General features: G+C 41.8%; 1 protein-coding gene across 1 annotated transcript in view; it reads left to right on the forward strand.

The window, feature by feature from the left end:
- The window catches only part of MTIF3 (mitochondrial translational initiation factor 3), a 170,033-nt gene that overhangs the window by 97,040 nt on the left and 54,645 nt on the right, over positions 1-18,348 (forward strand). Inside the window, exon 2 of the mRNA XM_086935171.1 lies at positions 11,878-12,371. Coding sequence (XP_086791297.1) covers positions 11,879-12,371 — 493 coding nt within the window. The 5' untranslated portion in view covers position 11,878. The remainder of the gene's footprint in view (positions 1-11,877; positions 12,372-18,348) is intronic.

Raw genomic sequence — 18,348 nt, forward strand, 5'->3', positions numbered from 1 at the left:
CTCCTCTCTTAGAGCGCACACCAAATTTACACCCGAATCACCAGAACTTTCGCGGAGGCTATATTGATCTCCCCCCTGAGGCTGGGCCCTACGTGGTTATCTTGGCAGGGGTACCCCCGCTTGCCCCTGACATTGTTGAAACCCAGTGGTCCTTAAAAAACAAAGTGATCCACTGGTTGAATACCAATAGGCAGATTCCTCACACCAATAGGAGTAGGGTACTAATGGTCAGGAGAGTCCCTTGGGTGGGCCGTACCTACAAATCGATACCAGGAGATTGTATCGTGGTGTCATTTGCAGACCCTTATACAGCCCATCTCATCACCACATGGGACCCATACGTGACCGAACAAACCATTGTCACCAAACCCCTTACCTTTTTCTACCCTCCAAAACAGCTAGCAGAGCATCCTGGGGCTTGGACCACAGTCCACAACCACAGATGGAAGGGTCAGGGGCAGGGATGGCAACCCGTCAATAATTGGTGGGAAGGTGCACCCACCATGAATAGGTTTGGATGCTTAGATCAGGTGGATTGACTGGGAACAGTCGATCAAACACCTCGATCAAGTGATCAAAACCACGCAAAGATTGCCACTAATAGCAATACATTGCCACCCATGGTTAAGAACTCGACCCATTTGATGGTGGTTCCACCCTCCTCTGCCCAGCATCCGCTCCCTGTGCGAGAAATGCTACACCTAGACAGGGTACATTCCCAAGAACAGGTAGAGGTAATAGAGAGTGAGGGCCATACACATCAGGTAGATAGTGAACTGAAACACTCATTATTATCCTGGAATGTAGCAGGACTGGGTAATAAGATCAAGCATACACCCTGGTTGGAGATCGTCCAGAAGCATGGCATACTTTGCCTGCAAGAAACTTGGCTTGCAGAAGAAAGGCACATCATGGGGTATCGAACATTCCATACACCCGCTGCTCCCTCCACTGAGGGCCGCAATAAAGGGGGTCTGTGTATATACGTCTCGAACGTGGGGGATATAAAAGTGTATAATTTCCACTCTGACCAATATTTTCAAATCCTTTCTTTTAAATGGGGCGCCACACAAAAGGTCATACTGGTGAACTTTTATAACAATATGCCACCAAATGAAATGGAACCCATTTTAAATAAAATGTCAAACCACATCCATAAAGTGAGGGATCAAAACATGGGAGACCATACAGTTATTTGGGTGGGAGACTTTAATTGTGCAGTCTGCCCACTTTCTGAGTTAGGTTTGTGCGGCCTTGCAGATCGTGAGGAGGACGGCCCTTTTCACTTCTCACACACCAAGCTGGGGTCTCTCCTTAATAGTATTATGTTTACTTTTGACCTCACCTTCATTAATCAGGCATGCTCTCCCCCAGTTCCCTTTGCCCCAACATATAATGGAAGAGGTTGTGAAACCACAATTGACTTTGCACTGATATCCCCCACCCCGTCTAACTTTATAACCTTTTGGGGGATAGGGGATGATCCAATGAGTGACCATTACCCTATTACATTTGGGGTTAGGCTCCCAGTGGAGAAAGCAAAGGAATCTAGCGGTCCACTGTATCCATTGGAGGTCACCTTAACAAAGATAAACGGCTATGTGCTTAAGTGGGAGAAATTGAACCCCACAATCTTCTTCCACAATTTAATATCATCCTGCTTTGCAGACATATCTGTCTGCCTAGAAGAAGATGTTGAACCTAAGGCGATTTATGGCAGCTTTCGCCAATATACAGGAGTACATAAAAGGCGTTCTAACTAAGAGCCACAAAAAGAAGGGGAAACGTGCATCCGGGTGGTTTGATTCTAGGTGCACAGCTGCCTTAAAGAACTTGAAGAAAGTTTTAAACGCCATTCCGAAAAACAGGGCCCAAATCTCTGAGGCTAGGCGAGAGTACAAGAGAGAAATTAACCTCCGGAAAGCGACCATGAAAAAGGAGGCCTGGGAGGCACTGGGAGAAGCTGCCAGGAATAAGGACACTAACCTTTTCTGGAAAGTGATAAGATCAGTATACAACACAAAACATACTGATAATTGCATAGATGTAGCAATCACAGCAGAGCTCTGGGCCGAACACTATGGGAAACTCTACACCAACAGACAGGGGAATAACATGAATCAACAAAAGGCACCTTCACCCTTGAACAAAGCCACGCAAGATTATCAGTCAAGCGATCCCCCAGTTTCGCCGTATCCAATTGACTTGGTCTTTACAACCCTAGAAGTTGAAAATGCAATCAGGGAAAGTCCTTCAGGGAAAGCTCCTGGTCCGGATCATACACCAGTGGATGCCTATAAAACAAACCTGGAATTTTGGGCTCCGCTCCTAACGAACGTTTTGAACATGGGAAATAAATGCGGCTTAATTAAGACCTGGTCAGATGCCATTGTGGTCTCCATCTTTAAAAAGGGAAACAGGGACGATCCGGCTTGCTACCGTCCCATATCTTTACTAGACGGTCTCATGAAAATTGCAGGAAGGATCGTCCTAAAGAGGATTCAGCACTGGGAGACAGAAAACAAGGTTATTTCGGAACTCCAATATGGGTTCCGAAAGGGACTGGGCACCCAGGAGCAGTGTTTAAATCTGTCTTTATTAATGTCCAAATATATTGAGGCCAAAAAAGGGGATCTGTTTGTTACATTTGTTGACCTTAGCTCAGCATTTGATTGTGTGGATCATCTGCAGCTTTGGTCAACATTGGAGCTCATTGGGGTGGATCCTACCATAGTGGTATTCATCAAAGAACTGTATAGAGATGCAGGTGCCAGGGTGAGGTTCGGGACCCAGGGGCAATGTACACAGAAATTTCCCATAAATAGAGGGGTTAGGCAAGGTTGTATACTTGCCCCCCTTCTATTTAGCTTTTATATTAACTCTGTTGTAGACCATCTAACAAATCTCCAGAACGACTATCCATCTGTCAATGGTAGGCCTGTACCCATCCTATTATATGCCGATGACGCGGCTATTATGTCTAGGACTAGGGTAGGGTTGCAGAGAGCTGTAAGAGAATTCTCGTCCTACATGGGGAAAAGAAATTTGAAAGTGAACATCTCAAAAACTTTCTCCATGTCGTGCACCCAAAAGAGTAAAAGGCCACAATGTTCGATATACCTTGACGAGCAGAAAATCGAGACCACAGACACTTTTTGTTACCTGGGTGTTGTATTTGAGAGAAAAGGAGCCTGGAAACATGCAGTATCGGCTAGGAGGCTTGCCTTTACCCGTGCTATTGGTGCCCTGAGAACTTTTGCAGCGAAAATTGGGGGCAAACCGACGGCTGAGATGATACAGATTTACCAAGCAAAGTGTGTAGCGACAGTCACTTATGGAGCAGGCTTATGGGGCTTTGAAGACGTGTCCTCACTCCAAATTTGTGAGAATCTTTTTATTCGTTACTTATTGGGTGTGAGCAAATCTACTTCAACTTTCATCACTCACATTGAGACTGGCCTCAAATACCTTAGCGACTCCATAAAGCTGTCACCGTGTTTGCTTTGGCACAAAATTTGGACTACCAGGGAATGCCAATTTAACAGAGAACTCATCACGGATTGCATGAACTTGGATGCCGCATCTAAAATAAAATGGATGCGACATGTCCGGTTGATGTTCGTCAAGATTGGCTGTCCTGAATACTATGATGACCCAGAGTCCCTAGAAAATCTGTCTAGGTCGTCCCTCAAAAAACTTTTAATTACATACCTGGAAGGTGTTAGATGGGATGTAGAGAAACTCAAAAATACCACCTTGAGCTACCAAAGAATAACTCCCATCGAAGGCTTGCAATTGTACCTCAGGACCGAAACTGCACCTTATCCTCGTATGCTTCTCACCAGGCTGCGCCTAGGCACCTTTTTCCGTATGGTCACTCTCCCAAAACAAAATGATTGGACTGCCACGAACCTAATTTGCCCATGCGATGATCACTCATCACAAAGTAACATTCATATCATGTTCTTTTGCAATCTGTATTCTGCCCCAAGGAAATTGTACCTATTACCTCTTCTAAAACACTGGGGCATAAGAACATGCAAAGACGCTTACTATAAATTACTTTTGCTAGATGAGGTGTATGTCATCTTTGTCGTTTCTCATTTTTTAATGTCAGTGATGACATATAGAAATTCCATGATGTAACCCTTACATGTTTAAACTTTTTCACACGTTTTTACATGAGGTCAACTGCCGTAATTTCACCATTGACTTTTATCATTTGGGAAAACTGTTTTACAGAGACTCATAAAAAGTTCGTTGGGGATAAATTTTTTAAACTTGTTGTATATAATGTACTTGTATGCTTTTATGATTTTACTAAAACAAATCGAATAAAGCTAATTTTGAATTGAATTTGAATTTGATAACCACCCTGGCAAGAGGACGAGGACTGGTTTCGCACATATGCAGAGCACTTTGGGAGGATCTACCTATTAAACCCCTTTTAATACACGCAAAATGGGACGATGTACTGGACGAGCCCCTTACAGTAACAGAATGAAAGAAAGTTCTTGAAGGGGTCAAACAGATCAGCTTTAACACAAGGTTTAAATTGACACAATACAATATAATAAATGAGGCATACCTAACTCCCCAAGTACTCCATAAAATCTACCCAGAACGTGCATACTCTTGCCCTAAATGTAGGCCTTCAGATGCACACTTTGTTCATGTGATGTGGGACTGTCCCGAACTGGCATACTACTTGGCGAAAGTGATAGACAACTTTCAGACTGTCATGGGATGGACAATACCAGTCACTATAAGAGGGGTGGTGTTGGGGCTTCTTCACACACCAAAAACCAAAAAACTCCCTAGGAAATTCATTCAATTGGGCATAGTACTAGCAAAAAGAAGAAAAGCAATCCGTTGGTTGAGTCCAGACCCCCCCACAGTTAAGAGGTGGGCCAGGGATATGCAGGAATGGGCCACCGCAGAATTAGTCAGAATGAAAAAGTCAGAAAGGACGAAAAAATAGAAGAGGATGCGAGGGTTTGGTATTTAACGATAACTGATATACCCAAAGAAATGACCCCCCCGAGGGGGAGGTAGACCCATTAAAGCCCACCCAGGGTAGAAATGACACACTGGCACCGCCTGAGGTTCCTCCTATACGAGGTAACTGCTCAGTCAGGTTAGGTATAAGATAAGGAAGCAGCTTCCCAGTTTCCGGAAAAACCTAGCACCCCAGTACCGGACTAGGGGCGATGGAGGGGGAATAAGTGTAAAGTTATTATTGCCTACAGTTGAAAACATGACAATGATATATGCAATTTGTGTGATAAAAATTGGAAGATAAGAAGAGAAGTAAATAATAACCTATGATAAGTGAAATGGTATTCTCGTTGGATGGAAACGAGAATATTGTAAATATTGTGATACACCTGTACGAAAATGTACGGTTATTACGCAAATGCCCAAAAAAATTTTTTTTTTAAACGAGCGCTGCTACGCAGTAATATAGATGCAGCATTATCCGTAGTTAATTTATTGAAAACCAACCTTGCACATACAAGCTTCTGTAGAATAGAATCAGAGAAATACATGTAAAAATTGTGTTCCAAGTGTTTAGTATTAGCTAATAGAGATTTATGTTGTCAAATTTATGTTGTCTTTTTTGAGACCTAATCTTTAATAAAGCCACGTGCTGTGGCTTTAAAACTGTCCCACAATAATTGAGGAAAAATGATATGTTGTATCTAGATTACATAGCCTCCATGCATCTGCAAGGTGTGTCTGAAATACTGTATTGAGAAACGATTTATGGGAATAAAACAGACTTGATATTGACGATAAATAAAAGGATCAATATTCTGGTTACAGTCACCACTTAAAATAAAAAAATAATCTCTAAATTGAATACATTTTTTTGTAACACTAGGCCAAATGAATAATCCGGCTGGGTCGGGCCATAAACAATAATTGCATTCAAATAAATATTATTATTTTTGGTTTTGGTTTTGAAAATCTTTTTATTAAGAAAGCTCAAGAGACCATACAGTACAAAACAAAACCAAAAGTTTAAAGAAATATTATTAATGAGCAATTTGACTATCAACCACCTGCCCTCAAAATCTGTTTTTTGAGACACAACGTAACATTTTAGTTTTTTTATGGCATAAAGTAATTACTCAATTTTTCTGGGAGCAGGAAAGATTAAAACAGAGCGAACCCAACTTCGTTTCAACTTTAAAGCCTCTTACTTCGTGAGGTATGTTTCTTGCAGAAGAACCAAATCTGGATTAGAAGAGGCTAAATGGGAAAACATTCTCTGTCTCTTAGTAGGATTAACAAAACCTTACACATTCCAAGAAATAACTCTGAATGTAAAATAACAGAAATATATATAAAACTACACGATCAACTTCAATAAAAAGAGGAGAAAATGCATGAGGGAAAAACTGCAATACAATCACCAAGAGGAAAAGGAGTAGAGGATCAGAATAGGAAAGAGAGAAAAGGAGTAAAAACCCAGCAAGAAGGAACAGTATATGTCAGAACCTAACGACTGTAATACTTACCTTCAAGGGAAGACAAGAAAAATATGGAGTGGCAACTGACAGATTAAGATGGCATAGCTAACATGAGACAACGCACCACTGTGGCATGCCGTATAACGTGAACAGGAAACAGGTACATGGGAGATCCGAGTCATCTGCAATAATATTAGGGGAAAAAAAGAAGGTCAATGTGATAAAGATGTCAAATATCAAGATAAAGAGCCTATAAAGAAAGCAAACAGGATAAAATGAGGCATTTCAAATGTTAACATTTAAGAGTCAATTTATAGAGGAAGGACCAGTCTTGTTCTGCAAAGTAATCTTGAACAAACATGGGTAATGGTGGCATAAGCCATTCTGTAGTAGGGGATCTCTGTGTATAGTCATAATCTAGTGAATAGTCCCGCCCATGTGCGTGGACCCCGGAGCAATCAAAAATATTCTCTTACAGTGTCGAAAAAATACAGAACTGCACAGACACTTAAGAGAGAATTTAAAGACATATAATGCAGCCTAAAAAAGGCTACACTGTCCAGTACTTCAGCTAGAAATTCCACCAGAAATCCACAAAACAGCAAAGCCTGTCCAGATTTCCCTTGCCTTCAGCACAAACCCCTCTGGAAGATAGAGAGGAGGACATGGACAGACAAGCCCCATAGGCTGCCATTATGTGGCTCAGAATAGGATACTGTGCCTTTAAGAGAACTTTCCGGAACTTCACAGTATCCCAGAATGCCCTGCAGGTCTCTCTTACTCTCAGTTCTTTTTGAAGGCGTAACACGCCAGACCTGTAGCATTCCTTACATGATTATCTCTCCACCGGGGAGGAGGGCGGGCGCTTATGACTATAACAGAGATACCCCTACTACAGAACTGGAGTTACAGAAAAGAAACTACTCCTTCTGTAGTAGGGGATCTCTGTGTATAGTCATAATCTAGTGACTAGAATGGCAAGCCCATCCCCACACCAAAGCGGCGGTGGAGAAAAGAAACCAACACCACTATTGTGCGAACAAATTCCGCAGCGAAGCCTGTCCAACCTGAGCATCTGCCCTGGCATCAGCGTCCAGACAGTAATGCTTAGCAAAGGTATGAACCGACTTCCAAGTGGCGGCTTGCAAATTTCTGCAATCGGCACTTTACGGAGTAAGGCTGTCGTGGCTGCTTTGCCCCTGGTGGAATGAGCCTTAGGCTTACCTCCTAAGGTCTTATTAGCTTTCTGGTAACATAGCTGTATGCAGGACACAATCCACCTAGAGATGGACTGCTTAGAGATCGCAAGACCCGTCCTGACCGATCCGTAATTGATAAACAATTGGTCTGACCTACGAATATCTTTGGTCTTAACCAGATAAAATTTCAACACCCTCCTAACATCCAGGGAATGTAAAGACCTTTCTGCTGGAGATGAAGGATTCTGAAAAAACGTAGGCAAAGTTATAGTTTGGTTGACATGAAAGTCAGAAATAACCTTGGTCAAAGCTCTAGGAACTCCTACCATCGTTTAGCAGTTACCATAGATACACCTTGCGACAGATAAAGTCTTGCAACAGACCAGATTAGTTGTTTCTTAAGTTTGGCTGCATTTAAAACTTTTAGAAGATCGGTGAATTTCTAAAATAAAAGAATTATACCAGATGACTTCAAAGGAGCAGATGAAGACTGGCCAGGGCCCAATCTGTTGCATGCTGAATATTTAAATTAACGGACGCATGAAGGTCTAGAAGCTTTGGAAGAAAGGTGCCAAAATAAGCTACAGGGTCATCTCCTGCAATGCCTTATGAAAGACCATGCAAGTGAAGTTTATTGCGCCCGTTTCTATTTTCAAGATTCTCTGTGGACTTTTCAAGCAACCAAACCTCCTTCTCCAAAGATATAATTCTGGTTGATACAGCCTGTATGTTGTTTACATGTTGTTCCACCAAAGATAACCGTGATTCCATGGACAACCATTTATTATCCAGAACTTGCATACGAGTATTCGTTTTGCCAACAAAAGGTCGTTAAGCACATATTTCCTCTAACACAGTGTCCAGCGATACAGGACAAAGAGATTTGGGAAGAGAAGGAGGGTCATGCTTAAGCCTTTTATTAGCATAGCTTGGTAACTGCACTTTTAGTGTAATAATGGGTGAAACCGTAGACCGAGAAGAGACAGATTGAGCCATATTCTCAGAATTATGCAAACAGTCTATGGGAAACTCAGTAGAAGAAGAACTAGGAACCGGCTTGTTAGTAGTATATCTCTTATTAGAGTGTACCAAATTCTTACTTCTGCCCATGAACCAAGTTGACAAGACAAGAAAAAAAGGATTGAAACAAAACCAATATTGGTCAGTAAACAGCGAAGTTCCTCTGAAAACTGCTCCTCCCAGTGAAGATATACAGTGAATATTACAAAAAATAATAGAGAAACTCAAAAATACTGCAGAAACCTACTCACTGATCCAAGCATGCCAAGCTCTGAGGTGAATTTCTCAATATGCAAAAATACAAAATGGTGCCCGCATTACAGCCTCCTGTGTCACCTGATGAGTTTAGGGTCCAGCAGAAAACATAGATTAAAAAAAAGGCAGTGTTACATGAGGCAAGTATTTAGCCTCAAGAATAAACCAGTTTCAGGAGCTGCTGGATTACGCTAATTCTCTTTATATTGGCATTCCGTGTTACCAGCTTAAAAAGCTTCTGATCATTCAGAACGCGGCTGCCAGAATGCTATTGGGTATTCCAGGGAAAGGTCCAGTATTAAGCATTCTCTGCGGTATTTTCACTAGCTTCCGGTTGACCAACAAATTCTGTTCAAAGCATTGACTATTACCTATTCTGCTCTCTACCAACCTAGACCTTTATACCTTAGGAAGCGCTTTAAGTTTTATGTCCCTCTGAGACATTTGAGGTCCTGGGGACAATGCTTGGCGGCTGTTCCTCGCTACCGCCTCACCAGAATGGGAGGTTCCTCCCTCTCTGTAAAGGCAGCTTTGGCCTGGAACAGCCTGCCTTTTGAGCTCAGGAACATCCACGACCTTAGGGTGTTCAAAAAGCAGTTAAAAACATTGCTTTTTTAGGTAACCAGTCACATCTTTACTTCCGCGCTCCCATACCCAGGTTTTCCGCAACAGGACACTTCCGATTAGCCACGCGCGATATAAATGCTGGTTAACATAACATAAAGCGGTGTAGGAACAGCCGTAATCCAAGTGGCAGTGCCCAAGGCAGCACGGAGCTCCGTCGTCAGGCGGCCATCTTAGGTTGCGCCGTGCATGCTCCCCCCATCTTGGTCCTATTTTATTTATATGATTACAAATATTTTACAAGTTTCGACATTTCACCCCGAGGGTTGAAAGTATCAAGTACTGCATCAGGATGGGCTTACAAGACCGTTAATAAAAGCAACCTGAAAGACCAAAGGTGAAGAACTCTCTCTAAATAAGCTCCACTATGAAAGAGTGAAAAAGTGGGAGAAATGGGCTTGCCTAAGATTGGGTCATGGAAGAATCAATAATGACAAAAATGCCCTATTCAGAAGCACATCAAGGAAATAAGGAACCAACAACTTTCTAAAGTAATGAATTACAAATTAGTATCAAAGGGCAAATTCAATTGAATTTTCATAAAACTAAGAAACCGAATCAAGTGTTGAAGCAAAATTTGTTGTATTGGAACACCAAAAAGCAGGTAACAATGAAAATCGATACACCAGAACAGTTTAGAGAACCTGAAGGAATCCAGTAGCAACCATATTAGTGTGTTTGGGAGGGAAGAGCTGGTCTGAAGCCACATGACCAGAGAAAATGAGCAGGTTGGTGGGGATCAGGAGCAGGCAAACAGGATGACCGATGACTACCAACTCAGTCAAAGAAGCAGGCTGAGAAAACACCCGCTATAGGAGACGAAGAATCAAAACTTAATTCCATAGAGGCAATATCTGCACCTCCCCCTCAGTACAAGGGAATGGGCCGGTAGTGTTAGTGCATGACACAATTTCCGTTGTGGGAAGAGGAGGGGAAGAAGTGATACATGGGATGTGCAGTGATTGTAGATAATTACCTATTAAGATCCTATGTGTATATAAAAGTTTGTACTGTGATATGATGTGCCAATAACGCGCAAATTAAAAGAGTTTAAAAAAATGAGTTCCATAATAGTTAACAGCAAGGGTCTCACACCGACAACATGGTACAAGTCGAGCTAGGTGGGGAAGGAAACCCCTGTGTGTCCAATAACGGAAAGTGTGCATGCTGAGTAGTGCTTTATCACGCAGGAGTGGCAGCCATACCTGCCTAGCGTGTACTTAAAAAAACAAAGCGTAGCGAGATGGAGACGGACTTGGTATTAAGCAAGCGAAGAACGGAAGTAGGGAAATGTTGTGAAGAAAATACTAATAGAAGAAGTGAAAATATATAAGTATAGGTCAAAATCTGAAAAAGTGTGATTTAGATAGAAAAGGAAATCACCCATGCAGATTCAAGAGGCATGAAATGAGTGTAAGTGTAGTAAAAGCACCAGAAGGCATTAATAGATGCACAAAAAGGTAAAAGCTCTACCTAGTAGTACAGAAATGGCATTGTTGTGATACTGGGTCCAGACGATCAGTCCAATGACGTGCCAGCATAAATAGTGTCCTTTGAATATCAGCGACGTTTTGATTTTCGTGTCCCCTATTCAGTGACTTGCCTCTTGATGTCCTGGTCCGTATGTTCGACTTGCTGAAAATGCTCAACTTATTTTGTGCTCTTATACTTTGAGTTGTTATTCCAAGTTAGATTTTATTGCATAGGCACCAAATGGCATAAATCACATTACAGGAATTTCAGTTGGTATGAAGTCATTGAGAATTGCATACTATCATGTACAAAAGACTTCAGGTTGAAAATATTCATGCACACACTGCACAAACCACATTTATAGTTTCCAGTCTGATATCCCCTAGTTGGGTTTTCTGCTAGCTTGGGTCTGTAAGCTCAATCTGGGCCCAAATCAAATAATCTCTTACATTTTTTTACTCTTTTAAAAGCAAAAATTGAACCTTTTAAATGCCCGTGGCAGTGTTGTTGTGCTGTGTGTGTTGTACATCTAATTTGAAAATGTAATAACAGTCTTTTAAAACCCCAAAAGTTGTATTTGAATCCCAAAATTCGTCCATAAATTAACACTTTGGGGCCCATTAAGATGGCGGGCGGACTTCCGGGGCCGCCGGGTGCATTGTAATGCTCATGGTGACAGGCACCGCAAGGTGCCTGCCACCATGTCCATGACAATGCAGTGGGGTACCATAGGACGAGGTTCAGCATGCATGTAATGTAATCCATGTGGAGTATGTTTATCGCATAACTAGTTGAATTTTCTGATTCTTTACAATTTCTCCCTTTGGTAGGATGTCTGCACTTTCCCTTCGGAGATTTATTGGCGAAGCAACAAAGAAAGAAACCATCTGCTTTTTCAGATATTTTACCCACCTGCTGCCTCGGACCACAATGGGCAGAACTTTACCACAGCCAAAGTGGGTGAGATTATGTGCCAGAAGAGGAACTGTGGCTGTGCAGACCAATTTTCTCTGTACAGTGGGAGAAAAGGAGGAGCTAGAGCCAGAGAGGAACAAAAAGAAACTAGACCCACACGCCAGAAAAACATTTGGAAGCGTAGGGAGGCAAATCCCTCATCGCATTATTCACTTGATTGACGATAATAAGCAAGATTTGGGAAACATGCACCGGGCAGATGTCATTCGAATTATGGATGAGCGGGACCTGAAGTTGGTACTTGTGGGAGAGAATGCTGACCCTCCTGTGTACAGGCTGATGTCTGGAAAGCAGATTCATGAAGAGCAATTAATACTCAAAGAGAAGCAAAAAGCCAGTTCTAAAGCAGGTATGCATCAACATCAATGCATGGGCATTCCCATTTAATATGTAAGTATTGCATTGGATAAGTTGGCCACCTGACTTCCTAATGTGTGAAACACGATGTAAACATTTCGTCAGTACAGGTAAACATGTTTTTGTTAACGTGTGTTGAATGATGAAAACACATTGACTTATGCTCTCTTTTCTGGAACATATTCTAGTGTCCATGACCCATTCTGACATGAATGAAAGCTACAACTTCAGGGCAACCTGGGACAAAATGAGCTTTAAATATAAAAAGTGCTATGTCATCATTGTTTTAATTTAATTGGTCTGTTGCTAAGTAATTACTCTAAAAGGCAGGAATGAAGTCAAATATTATAGTCATACTAAAGGACTCGAAAAATTCACTCGACCGCTCACATTTGCGAGTGAGATTGATTAAGGACAAGCTATTTGTAGGTCCTACTCGCCCTTTCTTGCGAGTAGGAATACAAACTTGACACTTGACCTCTGCCTCTGAAAGCTGAGGAAATGTGACAAGATAGCAAGATTTAAAGGCATCTTTATTGCCCACAAAGTAAACGAGTGATAAAAATGCTTTTAAATCTTGTTAACTTGTCACATTTGCTCAGTTTTCAGAGTTGGAGGTCAAGTTCATTTAAGTTAGGTTGAGGAGATTTTGTAGTTTACTAGACCTGCAGGTCTAGAGCATTTTGTTTTATAATTTGTCGAGCCCTGATACTAGTCAAGAGGGTGGAGAACACAGTCATCTGAACGTTTTTTGACACAGGTCCTCTCTAACTGCCCTCATCAGATTTCTGTCCTGATTCATCTCATTGTCATCACTTCTTTTGTCATCTAACCTTGCAGTCTGCTCTCAGGTCTCCTAAGTGCAACACCTAGAGGTGATTCAGTATGATTTTTTTTCTGTATTGTTAGGAAGTAACACAGCACAAGTTTAGGCTGTCATTCTTATTGTAGTGTTTTGCAATATTTTAAGACTGAGCCATTTTGGCACCTAATGGACTCCGTAGAGCTGTGACGTAGGTGTCGGAGCGCAATACAATGGAAGCTTGTATTAGAATGTTCAGGAGACGCGCGAGCGCGCGACCAAGATGGCTGCCGCCTAAGGAGCTCTATCGCGTTTCAAGTCCGTTTTTCGTCAAAAAACGACGAAAATCTGTCAGTGACTTTGATTTATAGAGGTCGCTGCATTTCATTAACCCTCACCTGTTCCTGGAAGCAATTTCAGCCGCTTTTCTGCACGGCAAGTGGGTTTTTCAGCCTCTTGGTTCTTGCTCCCTGTGTGCTTCCTGCTGCAGCCTGAAATCTCTGTCAGGGGGGGCGGAATGTTCTTTAGGAGAGGGCCTGGCTTAGGCCTAACCACACCCACGACCCAGTTTAGCTGCTACACCAATACTTTGGAGCTATTTTGTTAATTTTTACATTATCTGGCTGATATTTTCCAGATTTACGTAATTTTGGCTGCTATTCTGCTAAAATGGATACTAAACCTCTCAATAAAAGGAAACCACACGTTTCACCACCTCCTTTAAAATCAAAATTGGTGGAGTCTTCAGAGCCCTCCTTATCTCTCATTTTAGAGGAAATTAAAGCACTCAAAGCGAATACTGACACTATTGCGTCTGAAATTAAACATGTGCGTGAAGAAATGGCTTGTTTATCGATGAAAATTTCTGATAACTCAATCAAAAGCCAAGATAATAAAACCAAAATAGATGCCTTTGCTCCACTTGTGGCGGAAATTTCTCCTCTGAGCTCGCACCTTCTGGATATGGAAAATAGAAATAGGCAATATAACCTGCGCATTTTTAATTTACCAGAAGAAGTTGAGGGAAATAATTGTCGATTTATATTTGGAGTCCTTACTTCTTGGCCTTTTAAACCTCAAATTTCCTGAAAAATTTGAAATTGACAAGGCACATCGAATTCCTTCGCATCGTAACCCACAGCATACCAAACCTAGACAAATGATACTTAAGGTATTTTGTCATCATCATTTGGTTATGATTAGAAAGGCAGCGAGAGACATTCCTTCATTGATGGTTAATGGTCACAAAATCTTGATTCATCAAGATTTTGCAAAAGATACTGTTGCAATTCCTAAGGAATTCGCTTCTCTTCGCCCTCAACTAGGAAGTCTTGGTTATAAATATGGTCTCTTTGATCCTTCAACGATGCGCATTTGGAAGGACACATTCTCCAAATCTTTTCACAGACCTGATGATCTTCGCCATTTTCTTGATCAGCAACTTAACCGTCCAATGGATACTCATGATCCTCATCCTGATTCTTGAATGCTTGTTGTTCATTGTCTACTGACAGGTTGCTGAATTCTTATTTTACCTTGGGGCTCCAACGGTTACGGTCATGCTTGTAGATCGTGTGTGCTTTTCACTGCTCTTATTTATGTGTATTGTCTTGTCTCTGTTTTTTTTTTTGTTTGTTTTCTCCTTTTCTTCAATTTTCATAATCCTTCGAGCTACTTATATTTTTCTATCTCTTCTTTTTCTATCATCCTCTTCTTTTTTTTCTCTTCTTTAACTCTTCACTATGGCTAATGTTAAAGTAGTTTCATTAAATGTGAAAGGTTTGCGTCACCCAGTTAAACGTACTAAGATTTTAGATTACTTAGGTCGTTCCAAGGCTGATTTTTGTTTTCTTCAAGAGACTCATGGGGGTGATAAAATATTGGATTATATGAAAAAGAAGTGGGTTGACTGTATAGTTTCATCTCCTGCTATTGGTAAAAAAAATGGTGTAGCAATACTAATTGCAAAAAAATCTCATTGCCAAATTTTGAGCAAAGTTGCTGATGCTGAGGGGAGATACTTAATTGTACAAGTTAAAGTTCATGACACCATTTTCTTTTTGATAAATGTTTATGGGCCTACTGCAGATGAACCAACGTTTTGGTCTTCTAGTACTACTGAGGTTATTAAAATTGGAAATGTTCCTTTGATTGTTGCAGGTGATTTTAATGTAGTAGCTGACCCTTTATTGGATAGATTGTCTCACACAAAATTTCACACCTCTAAAGTTTATTTTGCTTTTAAACAATTTCTCGAAACCACAAATTTAGTTGATATTTGACACCTCCATTTCCCTACTGACAAAAATGTTACTTTCTTTTCTAATCCACACAATTCGTATTCTAGAATAGATTATATTTTAGTTTCACGACCACTCATTGCATCTATCGCGAACCCTGTTATTGTAAATATTGATATCTCTGACCATGCTATGATTTCTTGTATTTTAAATCTCCAGGCAATACTCCCTAAACAATCTAGATGGAGAATGAATTCTAGCATTGCTCTCAATTAATGGAATAAACCAAAACATTTATCTGCTATATCAGATTACTTTCCGCTTAACCCTGAAGGCCCAACTTCTTCGATTACTCGATGGGATGTGTTTAAAGCTTATATTAGAGACACTACGATTTCTATTATGGAACATGAAAATAAAACTTTTAATGCTAACATTGATTGGCTGCAGAAACAAAAAGCGAAATATGAAAAACTTTTTATTACCTCCAATGATTTGAAATATAGAGATATATTGCAAAAACTATGTTATGAATTCAATACTATTCTTAGTAAAAGAGCTGGGGTCCAACTTTCCAGAGCCAAAGCTAAATTTAGTTTCAACGCAAATAAATCTGGTATGTTATGTTATTTTGTTATGTTATTTTATTTATAAAGCGCGTAGCTGCCACAGCCAAGTGGCGTCCCAGCGCTATGATGGACAGTACAACACAACACAATGAAGGACCAAACCAGAAACAAAGACTATTTAACCGAGGTGAAAAGAAATGTCTTCACGGCTTTCCTAAAAGGCAGCAGGTCAGGAATGGAACGAATGTTAACAGGAAGTGAGTTCCATAGTTCTGCTGCCAGAACACCAAAAGAACGGCCGCCAATTCTGGCTTTTTTAAAGCGAGGAATCTTAGCCAGAAATTGTCCAGTAGAGCGTAATGTTCTGGCCGGGGTATAGTAGACGATAGCTTGAGCAAGAATGGGGGGCGAGGCAGCCTTTAGGATCTTAAACACCAGGCATAAGGCTTTAAACTTGATCCTCTGCCCAACGGGCAGCCAATGTAGATCGGAGATGGCACGCCTGGCAGAGCAAAATTTAGGCAAACCGATCAACATTCTGGCTGCCGCGTTCTGCACACGTTGTAACCGAGTTAGTTCAGCTTGGTTGACACCTAGAAGAAGGGAGCTGGCATAGTCCAATCTGGACAAAATCACAGCTTGGAGAATAAGTTGCCTAGTAGAGGCATCGAAAAACTTAAAAATAGGTCTCAGGCTCCGAAGAGCCCCAAAACAGGTCCCCGCAACTCTTTTCGTGTGGGGGGTAAATGATAAATTTGAGTCCAGCCAGATACCCAAATTCTTTACCTCTGTCACCGGAGTGGGTGCTCGGCCCAAATCCTCTGGCCACCAACAGTCGCCCCATAGTTGAGCCTGTTTGCCCAGGATTAAGACTTCAGTTTTAGAAGCATTGAGTTGGAGACAGTTATCTGTCATCCAACTAGCCACGTCCTTAAGGGCCGCCTGGAACTTAGAGGCTTCAATCATGGTGTCCCCATTTAGTGCCACCGCAAGCTGAGTGTCATCAGCGTAGGACACTATGGTTAGACCCCATTTTTTTGCGACCGCAGCCAGCGGCTGCACATATAAATTAAATAGGGTCGGGCTCAATGCCGAACCCTGCGGAACCCCTTGAGGGATATAGCAGGAAACGGATTCAAATGGAGGGGTAGAAACCTTAAAGGTACGCTCAGTCAAAAAAGAGTGAAACCATTCGAGAGCTGTGCTCTCCACACCAGCCTCTTTTAAACGTTGGACAAGGATAGTGTGGGAAACAGTGTCGAAAGCGGCACTGAGATCCAAAAGGATCAGTGCCGCCGTCTGCCCTAAGTCTAACAGCTTCCGCAGATGTTCTACCATAGCTAACAGAGCTGTCTCTGTACTATGGCCGGCGCGGAAGCCATTCTGAGAAGGATCTAAGACACCCAGATTTTGTAGATGACATGATAGAATTTTATTAGCATGAGCCTCGGCCAGCTTAGAGACCCAGGGGAGAAGAGAGATAGGCCTATAATGTTCTGGTTTAGTTGGGTCTAGAGTAGGCTTCTTTAAGATCGGGATAACCGTGGCCTGCTTCCATTTGACAGGTACAGTCCCAGAGGAAAAAGATAGCCTAATAAGGTCAAGCAAAGGAGGAAGGCAGACTTCAGCAAATTCATTAAATTGTGCAGGTCTCAAAGGGTCCGCAGGTGACCCTGACTTAACTTTCAGAACTAAAGATTTAAACTCTTCTTGAGATGGCTCAGGTATTGATGCGAGCGGCCTAATAGTCAGGTGTGTGGGGCATGAGTCACTATTTGGGCTGGTTGAGGAAGGAAAGGACCGGTAAATGGCCGCCACTTTCTCCACAAAGAAGGCTGCTAGTTCTTCACAGTGAGATTGAGAGCATTGTTCCATGCCTACTTGTTTCCTACTAGTCAGATCTTTAATGACTTTAAAGATAAGTTTAGTAGGATTGGGATTATTTTTGAATTCTGAGGCATAGAAGGAGGCCCGGGCCTTGCAGATTGCATGATGGTAGCGCTTGATACTGGCCTGGTAACTCTGCTTGAGGACAGAGTCATATGTCCTGCGCCAGGCTCTTTCAGCCCTCTTACATGCCGTTTTGAGAAGCCTCAGAGAGTCGTCATACCACGGGCTAGGTGGGCCAGGGCGAATTTTACTCCATCCAGCTGGAATCAGAGTATCCAATGCCTGAGTCAACCAGTCACAGAAGTAATCATACCCCGAAGAAACGTCAGTAGGAGGATCAGGTGGATGTTGCGCCAGAAGCTGATGAAAGTCAGCCAGCCTCAGTTTCCTCCAAGGACGTTTAAAGACTGTAGGGATCGTGCTTTTGAAAGGGGCCCTAATCGAAGAAATCTGTATTTCAATCAAATA

The sequence above is a fragment of the Lissotriton vulgaris genome, chromosome 8, assembly GCF_964263255.1.
Source record: "Lissotriton vulgaris chromosome 8, aLisVul1.2, whole genome shotgun sequence".
NCBI lineage: Eukaryota > Metazoa > Chordata > Amphibia > Caudata > Salamandridae > Lissotriton > Lissotriton vulgaris.